A 9,787-nucleotide genomic window follows, 5' to 3' on the forward strand; every position below is an offset into this window, starting at 1 on the left:
CGCTACAGCATATTGCTGTGTTTGAAACATAATGGGCACATTCACACACCTGCTATAAGAGAATTTAACGTGCTCATGGCATGCTTCTGTGTTTTCTGACGTATCTACAGTGTTACAGTGATGAATTATCATCTTAAACGTGACTGAAAGCTCAAAAAAGGAGGTGTATGTATGTATGTTCTAGTACTTCTGTGCAGAATCAGCACGGTTTATACACATCTGGCAAACTCTCGCTGGCTGTCTCAATAGTTTATGGAATTCCTTGAATTGTCATAATCTCCAGGCTGTGCGCGTTCATGTGAGCTTGCCTGACATCCACCAGTGCCATTCTTTAAAGTGTGATTTTTCAACCCTCCATGGTTTTGTGGATATATTTTCCCTCCTGCATTGTGATCAGAGGATGTGGAGAAAACGACAGGGCCTGAGGTTGTGTGTCTGTCGCATGTGATATGTTGCTGGCTGGTGAGAGGATTCCAATGATCCACGATGACCTTGGAGCTACTGGAAAGGGAGTTATGTTTTCACTACTTGGTGGGATTTAACGTTAAGTAAAAAAGAAACCACATGTTACATCTGTTCATGTGTTGTTTCTGTAACATTAGAGACAATCGTTGTAAGACTTGAGAAATTACTATCTCTACATACGCCACTTAAAATAGAGGGTTTGTCAATGACCCACTTTGTTTAGTGTGTTACACATCTCTTTTCATTGGTACATAAACCGTTGTTTAGCTGTTTATGGCGGAGAATTTCAAATGAATTAATGCTGTTGTGCTTCGTCATGCTGTCCACTTCTGGCTTGAACATGTCAGGTTTGATTTGAGGTGTTGTCGTGAAAACACAGCTCGTGTGTGTCCCCTGTTTAAAAGCTCAGATTCACGTAGGGGTCGCCTGAGTTGGTTTGGTTAGGATAACGTTAGGATTCAGGTTAGAGGAAACATCTGGCTGGGGAAGCAGATTTCAACACAACACCAGCGACAGGAGTTGTGCGTGTTCACACATTATCCTCTCGTTTTCAGGAGGAGGTTCTCTGGTTTTATTGTTCTGAAATAATTACAGACTATTTGGAGTTATTATGGGTGCAAAGCTAATCTAGAGGTACCCAAGATGAAACCTTAAATGGCTGGAAATGAGAATGCCATGGGCTCTTTAACATCCATCCATTAGCACAGTTATCTTCACTGGTCTGTCATAGTTTCTGCCGTAATAATTAAACAATTCAGTAACATTAAAACACCATATTAATTAAAATCCATTTGGTTGCTTTCTCCAGTAACTGTGGTGCAGTGGCACTGTGCCCAGATCTGATGTCCTTAATAAAAAAAAAACCTTTTACCTTAGTATCTTTAAATATATTTTGAATTAATGTGTTGTGCAGCCCGCTGTACAGGGAGGATCACAGTGGTCTATCTCAATAATAAACTTGGAACGACTTCTTTTATAGAATTAGAGAGTAGTCGTTAAATAGGAAGTAAACCATCAGACAGAGTTCCAAGAGTTTTCCTTTTCCACCCATTAGGGGACCCCTCCTAATGCATCCCAGGAGATTTCAGTTTCACGTTCATTTGCATATTTCTGAGAAGGAGACAAATGCACTCAGCAGGCTGTGGGAAGGATCTGCTTGATGTGGCTAATTGTCCCGTTCTGAAGACCCTCCAACGTCAGTAAGCAGCAGAGGGCTCTCACAGCCCCACAGCCACAGATTGATTTGTTTCATTATGCATGGCCCATATGAGCCTGTGTGAGGTCACTGGACAAGGCCTGCACATATTGAGCAGTAGCTGTGAATGATCACGGGCTGCAGCATCGCACAGACATTTTTCTTTAAAGATGCTAAAGGTCCCCCTCGTCCTGCTCTGCTGGTTTAATGTCCTCCTCAACAATATCACATTCGTCCCTCGTCTCGTTCCTTACCCAAGCCTCCGACTCTCCACAGTCACTCACATCCCTGTGGAGTTTTTGTTCAGGTTCTAACTTTTAAAATGTTAACAGTTACTAGAAAATCTACCAGCCAGTTTCTGCTTGCATCCTGCTCCATATGTGGTAAAAAACTGATAGTGTATTGCCAAATGTTTGTGTTGCTTAGCCGGTGCAAGGCAGGACCATGGGGAGTCATGGCAGTACCTCTACATCTAAATATAGTCCTGGCCTGGAGCTTTGACAGGAGCTGTTCTCTTATGCAGTGAATGAAACACACTTGGTTTCAGGGGAGTATAAGATGATGTAGTGTGTTACACAAGGCCTAGAATATAACACTTGGTTTACTTGAAGGAGTCTGCTTTGTTTGCAATGTCTGATCAAAATCTGACACATTATTGTGTGTTGTTGTAGCTGGTACAGTTTATTCCACACGTGAACACAGAGTCATGGTAGAATGTGTGTGTTGTTGTAGCTGGTACAGTTTATTACAGTCTTCTCCTCTGCGTGAACACATGTCCAGTGGTCATGAGCTCTGTGTTGTTCTTGACTGAGCTCACACTTGATGTTCATTATGGCCAACCCTGTTTGCTGAAACGTTGCTCTGTTTTATGGCACCATAAAATCCTCCCATGTCCTGCTTAGTCCCACTATTGTATGATGTTGAAAGCTGAGGTAACTTAAGCCCCGTCCCTGAGCCCAACCAGTGAAAGGTATTAAACAACCCTCTTCCATCACCCTTCCAACCCAAAGTCACTGATCTCTTTCTTCACCACTTGGCGCTTTAGCGAGACACTGAGCTCCACTGTAACTCAATTCCTCTTGGCTGTGTCTGACATGACAGTGTCCTCTGTGTCTCAAATGTCTGGGTTGTCCTGAGCTTTTGAACAAGGCTGACCTCAGTTTATTCTCTGTGTCTGTAGCTACGTCAGGAGAATCCCACCTGAAACTGCTGTCAGATGTGGCCCAGACAGTGAAGGGCCAAGGGACTATCGCCTGGGTCAACTGTGGGTAAGTAACAGGATGATTTAAAAAATAAAATAAGCTAGGGCTTCTTTTCACCGTCCCACCCACTGAGTCCCTGTCTGCTTCGACATCACCACTTCTTCTGACAGCACTTATAAGACAGGGCCATTTACTCCTCTCAGGAATGTCTGTGCTGACATATATATGGCTTTTCCACTGGTGTGTACGTGGCCTTGTTCAACTGGTTCTGTTGTATGACCAGTTTGACAGGAGGCCTCTCACTTTTGGGAGCTATTGAAGCTTTAGGTCCAATCTGCTACATGAAGTTATACCATTTCAGTTCTCCTTGGGTTTCTTTGTCTTTCTGTGCACATTTTGTCCAACAGCAATGAATAAATGAAGGCACTGACTTAATGCTGTGTGTTTTTCTCTGGTGAAGCCAAAGGATGCTACTTCATGTCACATTCTGACAGATTTTCTGTCTTTTTTTATTTTTGTTTTCTGTTTAGTTTTAGCTGTATTCCTACCAAGAGCCTTTGTGTGTTGTAAGTATTACTGATCGGTGGCGTCAGTCATATATGGAGTGCTGAACTGATTAGTCAGTTTAATTTATTAGTCGATTCCAGGAATCCTTCTTTATTTCACAGCAGAGACAAAACCTGTCATTTCTACCTTTATCTAAACACAAGAAGCCAGACCAGAAACCAGCCTGAGCAACAGGAAGTCCAGTGACGTGTGGAAGACTATGGGTCTGATCAGGCATCTTTAGGTGGTAGATGATGAATCATTGAAGAAGAAATGTTAAATATGCTCTAGTTTCAGCTTCTATAAAATAAGAAAATGTGCTGTTTTCTTGTTGATCGAAATGAGATAACACAAGATGTCACCTTGAACTGTAGAACTTTATACACTAAACTAAACTTTATACACTAAACTACTAATCAGTTGATCAGTAGTTGAGACAAGCTTGTTCAGTTGAGACTTTTAGCAAACGTGAAGCACTTCTTTCCTTCTAATGGCTTTGAAAACAGCTGTCCATGCTTTCATTAGCTCTAGACTTGATTCTTGTAATGCTCTGTTTATCGGTATCCCCTCAGTCTAAACTGCAGTTGGTATCAAATGCTGCGCCCCGTCTCTGACCAGGTGCTCACAAACAGGAGCATATAACTCAGATTTCAGCCTTGCTTCACTGGCTCCCTGTTAAAAATATTAATTGTAATCAAAGCTCTTCATGACTTGGCACCACAGGGCTCTTAGAGCCCCATGTCATTGTAAGATCTCCTGAGAGATCCTAGGTCGAGGTTAAAATACTGGGGAGCCTGAGCTTTCTCAGTGGTTGTCTCTGGAATAAATGACCACTTGGTATCAGACCTGCCCACGACTTGGACAAGTTTCATACCCTTTTTAAAGATTCACTTGTTCTCTCAAGTGTTTGTTCTGTCTGTTGTCTTCTGTTTTCTACATGACATTTCTTCTCTGTAGCTGTCCTGTGTATTGTGATTTTTTTTAAATGCTTTTAGTTTTTAATCTTGATGTGAAGCTCTTTGTAACTTATGTTTAGAAAGGTGCTGTATAAATAAAGATTGCTTGCTTGTTAATCAACTAAATATTCATTCACATCAGCCCTACTTGACAAAGTACTTGATGCTCTGTTGAGCTTCAGAAAACAGTTAATAAGAAATAAATATCAGATATTAAAGAATTATTAGTTGCAGCCCCAGTCACATAGAGATTTGTTTGCATAGTCTACACACAGAACAATACATGTGTTGTCTCTCTTATTGGAGTGTGTCCACTTCCCGCCCATGCTGTGGATGTGTTTACATTAAGCAAATGCAAGATGACGTCCAAGATCCTGGCAAAAGCTGTTTTCTTTAAGCACATGCATTGCTCCCCTGTGGTCTGACTTAGCTTGTTGTTCTTTCTGGTCTTCCTGTGTGTTCACTTAATGTGTTTTCTCTTCCTTTTTACCATCAGCACATCAATTGCATGAGTTTTTCTTTTCACCAGAGAGGAACCAATGTATCATATACAGGAAACTGAGGAAGGCAGTAGCTGCCCTTTGACTGCCAGTGGTGTTCATTGCAGCGTTCACATTATCTGGAGCTTCTCAGGGATCGAAGAACGGGTGGACAGGAAGGAACAATCTGAAGAAACTGTCAGAAGTGTCAGTGTATGTGCTTTTCTTCAAAGGCTCCATGATACATGTCCTTTTTACTATTTACTTTTTGACTCAGTTACTGTTTTTATCTGAGAGAGCATCATCTCTCTCTTCCTTCTCCAGCAACTTCAACATGCTCTGCACTATGCTAATGCTTGGCAGAGATTTATAGGGGAGCTAGAGCAAGCCGGGTTCATCGCTGCAGGACATTTGGATCCTATGCCAGGATTTGTAGAGAATTATTGTGCTGTTTGGAATATTCCTCCACCATCTCAAATGGACCGGCTCCAAATCGAAGCTCCAGCTGAGAGCTTGAGGTGGATAGAGGGAGAGAGGGAGCAGAGCGCGCATCACAGTTTGTGATAATGGTCAGCCCTGCCAAGGAAGAGGGCCACCAAGGACAGAATGATACACTTTGAACAGATGACAGGGACCTGAGTGTTGGCCAGCTGGGATCCACCAGAGGGATGGATGAGCTCATACAGGACTGTGGAGCACTGCTGCCATTCCTCTGAAGATTTCAAACACACATCAAGAGTCATGGTTTTGTCTGGATCACTGTGAATCAGAGTACAAACAGATTAGGATTTGTGTTCTGGTAGAGTACTAATGAAATGACATGCAGGACTTTGTCCTCTTCGCATGATGAACCCATTATTTTTATTTTACAATAAAGACTCAGCTGTGACTTAAGGTGCACTCACTTCAGGTATTTGTAGTATGTCACACAAAGTTTAAAAAAGGCACTCACTTTCCAGACTTTTGACATTTTTATTGTAAAGAGTCAGCAAATGGAGAGCACAGATGCCTTCGGCGTCCTATAATTCTGGCTTATTAAAACTTAATAAGCTTGCTGCCATTAACTGATGTTTCTAGTTGTTATGATTAGCAGGTAATGTTCTGGGAACACATTGTTCCCTCAGGACAAGAACTAAAGATCATTCAGACAGTACAGCTATTCAGCCATATTACCAGTTTAGTTGGAGGTTAAACCTAAAGTGAGCTCTGACCTTGACCTCTAGAAGTTTGTATTCATATGGTAAATCTACTAGATTCTAAAATGTCATGAGTGGAGAAGAAGAGACAGTTTGCTTGTTCATTCACTGAATAAAAACACAAGCGTTGCTGCCATTTCTATACAAACCCAGAGCATACAATACTGTACAGTAGGTGAACAGCCTCTTTCTACTATGGGCGTCCCAAGTTGTTGTGTCTCTTAACAAAGTGAAAGCTTTCATTTAAACAAATGGTTAATATGGACCAGTTTAGTGAGTGCTGACCTTCTCTTCTACTTGTGTGATGAATAATGTTCTCTACTATTGTTTCACTGTCTACTTTGAAGAATGACTCTTCATCCTAACAATACATGATTGGACAGTAGATTTTCTTGGCATTTATCTCATCTCATCTGTTTGTCAGCACCTAATAACATCTCATCAGCCTTGTCCTTCTGCTCCGCCCCCACTGGCACCTTCTTACTTCACCAGCCGTAGACTTCCTGCTCACTGTGGCGTTGGAGTTTTGGCACTGACGCATCGGCTGATGTTACCGCAGAGAACAATGTGCAACAGTTGTGCTCATCTGGTGCACGGGCTTTTGATAAGCTGCCATTCATGGCCTTTGTTATGTCTGCACTGAATATTAGCTAGTGAGTCATTCTAACTTCTGTGGGCTTCCATTTGTCTCTGTGCTGCTGTTTCACTAACGAATACATAAGACGTCAATTCTTTAACGTAAATCGGCCTTTTTTCTTCTTATTACCAACGTGTAATACAGCAAACTTTACTCACATTCATGGACGCACACCAGAAGGGGGGTAAACTTGGTAATACATTCCGACTAACTGGAACTCCGAACACAATGCTATTTAGCCCCTCACACAGTGGCTAATGTGACACACTCTGAGAACTGGAACATACCACTCGTGGGGGGAGAAACAAGAGGGGAGGAAAATAGAATAGTCCAAGTGACATTACCCTTTTAACAGCCGCCCCCAGATTTTGTGAGAAAATCTGCACATATAGAAAAGGCCTAATGCCGTTACACAACGTTAATGATCGGGCACTTTAGGAAGGCTGATGATCCTGGAGACAGGTCGAAGGTAGGAGCGATCCCTTACCCTCACTTCGACAGTCCTTACTTTACCATCAGGTGAAGGTGAAGTCTGGATGATCTGTCCAATAGGCCAACTAGCCCGAGGTAGCTGGGGGTCAACAACCAGTACTGTATCCCCAACTTGAAGGTTGGGAGAGTCAGAGCACCACTTCTGACGTGTCTGGAGGCCTGGCAGGTAGAAACGGATGAAACTCCTCCAAAAGTGGTCCGCCAGCAGTTGACTATGTCGCCACCGCCGTCTACCAAGGAGCTCTGACTCTGGGTACACAACCTGAGGCAGGGATGAATCCAGCCGCTCCCTGAGCCAGATGTTGGGTGTGATTGGATCCGGGTCTGCAGCATTTGAGGAGATGTATCCCAGCGGCTTGGAATTGAGGATGCCCTCAATTTCTACAAGTACAGTCTGCAGAACCTCTTCAGGGACCAACTGTTCACCGATGGTGACTTGAAGTGCCTGTTTGAGTGACCTTATCTCTCTCTCCCAATAGCCACCAAAATGGGGAGCACTCGGTGGATTAAAGGTGAACTTAATCTGTTGAGATGAAAGGAGATCTTTAAGTCCAGGTTGTAGTGAGGTAAATGCTTCTTGAAGCTCACGCTCTCCACCTTTAAAATTAGTGCCTTGATCTGAGAGCAGTTCAAAGGGCTTGCCTCGGCGTGCCACAAATCTTCTCAGAGCCATCAAAAAGGAGTCACAGTCAATGCTAGAAAGGAGGTCCAAGTGAACTGCCCTAGTAGTCATACACTTGAAAATAATCCCCCATCTTTTCTTGGTTCTCCTACCAATCTCAATATGGTAGGGACCGAAGCAAACGACTCCTGTGGAATAAAAGGCCGGCTTGAGAAGGCGCAACCTTGCCGGAGGGGGATCTGCCATTCGAGGGTGTCTTGGGTTCCCACGCCATTTTCGGCATTCGGTACAACGATACTGATGTCGTTTGACTGCCTCCCTTCCCCTCAAAATCCAGAATTTTCTTCTCAGCTCTGCGAAGACCCGTTCACTTCCTGGGTGGTGAAGGAGATCGTCATGGTGCTGGATGAGAAGCTGAGTGATCTTATGTTTAGGATCAAGAACAACTGGATGAAGCATCTCAGGTTCAACATCAGTAGCGTAGCGTAGCCGGCCTCCAACTCGGATGAGCTGGGCTGAATTGTCAAACTCTGGGGCGAGATTGATAAGACGACTGCTACTCGGCAGAGACTTGCTCATCAACAGTTGTTGAAAGTCAGTGGGAAAACATTCCTGCTGCACTCGCCGGAATAAGCTGTTTTCTGCTTCTCTGTATTGATCAGCAGTAAGTGCAGTGGTAGCCGCCCCCTGTTGGCACTGTGCAGTGGCTGAAACCAGCTGATTCCATGTCTGAAATTGCTCGACGTCTGGAAGAGGGGAAGTACTCTCAATGAGACCACAGAAGGTAGACTTCTTTAGTTCTTCACAGTCTGTGGTGATGATCGGCACTTGGCTTAGCTGGGGCCAGTGATCTGGGCTTTGTTGCAGAAAGGCAGGACCTTTGAACCAGCGACTGTCCGCTGTCAACTCCCGAAGATGTTTACCTCGTGTAATATCATCTGCAGGGTTATTTGCAGAATTTACAAATCTCCATGACTCTCGTGTGGTCAGGTCTTGGATCTCTGCAATGCGTGTTCCCACAAATACCTTAAATCTGCAGGAGTCAGAACGCAGCCAGGTGAGCACGGTAGTGGAGTCAGTCCATAATAGTAACTGCTGGATGGGAAGGGTGAGCTCTTCCTTTAATACCTTTGCCAGCTGTGCCCCTGTTAGTGCTGCACACAGTTCAAGATGTGGGATATACAGTTGCCTTTTGGGGGCTACACGCTCTGAAGCATCGCAGAAAATATGAATTTCTTTGCTATTTCTTTCAGAGTCCATAGCCTCACTGGTGTAACATCTAGGTAGGATGATGTTCTGTAGAGCAGGGAGCTCACTCTCCCATTCCTGCCAAGCGTGAAGGAGCTCTACTGGGAGAGAGGGGTCATCCCAGTCCCTTTTCTTGTCCCACAGTCTCTGCACTACTACTTTGGCTCTGGTAGTATATGGCACAATAAACCCTAAGGGGTCATATTGACTGGCAAGCACTTGGTATATGGAGCGGAGAGTTACAGCAGGGTGTTTCAGTGATCGGTGTTTATAGGCCAATGTATCTGAACAGCAATGCCAACGTAATCCAAGAGCTGGTTCTGATGTGTTCAGTTGACCTTGGTTCATCCATAGCTCTGCGCTGTCCGATCTAGTCTCAGGAGGGAGGTGGGAGATAGCAGAAGGCTTGTTACTTGCCCACTGTCTTAACTCAAAACCTCCACTTTCTAGCATATTGTGCAGTTTAGTTACCAGCAATTTGGCTTCCTCTTCTGATGTCAAACTGTGCAGACAGTTATCAACATAGAATGACTGCAAAACTGTTTCCTTTAAGTCTTTGTCGTCATGGCTGTTGTCAATGGCATGTTTCTGAAGTGCAAACGTTGCACAGCAGGGGGAACATGTGGTGCCGAAGGGGAGAACTTCCCATTCATATATGTTAGGTGGTTCTTCTCGTTTCAGATCTCGCCATAAGAACCTGAGGAGAGGCCTGTCCTCCGGAAGCAGCCGGACCTGATGGAACATGCCAC

The 9,787-nt window shown here is 44.0% G+C and overlaps 1 protein-coding gene across 3 annotated transcripts in view; it reads left to right on the top strand.

Annotated features, from left to right (window-relative positions):
• pdia5 (protein disulfide isomerase family A, member 5) overlaps nt 1–9,787 on the top strand; it is a 63,725-nt gene that overhangs the window by 8,267 nt on the left and 45,671 nt on the right. For all 3 annotated transcript variants that reach the window (XR_002276915.1, XM_020623984.1, XM_020623982.1), the window contains exon 3: nt 2,841–2,928. Coding sequence is in view for 2 of the 3 variants with exons in the window: in XM_020623984.1 (XP_020479640.1) it covers nt 2,841–2,928 (88 nt within the window). In the remaining variant the exon portion in view is untranslated. The remainder of the gene's footprint in view (nt 1–2,840; nt 2,929–9,787) is intronic.

This window comes from Monopterus albus, unplaced genomic scaffold, assembly GCF_001952655.1.
Source record: "Monopterus albus unplaced genomic scaffold, M_albus_1.0 scaffold318.1, whole genome shotgun sequence".
In the NCBI taxonomy this organism is placed as follows: Eukaryota; Metazoa; Chordata; class Actinopteri; order Synbranchiformes; family Synbranchidae; genus Monopterus; species Monopterus albus.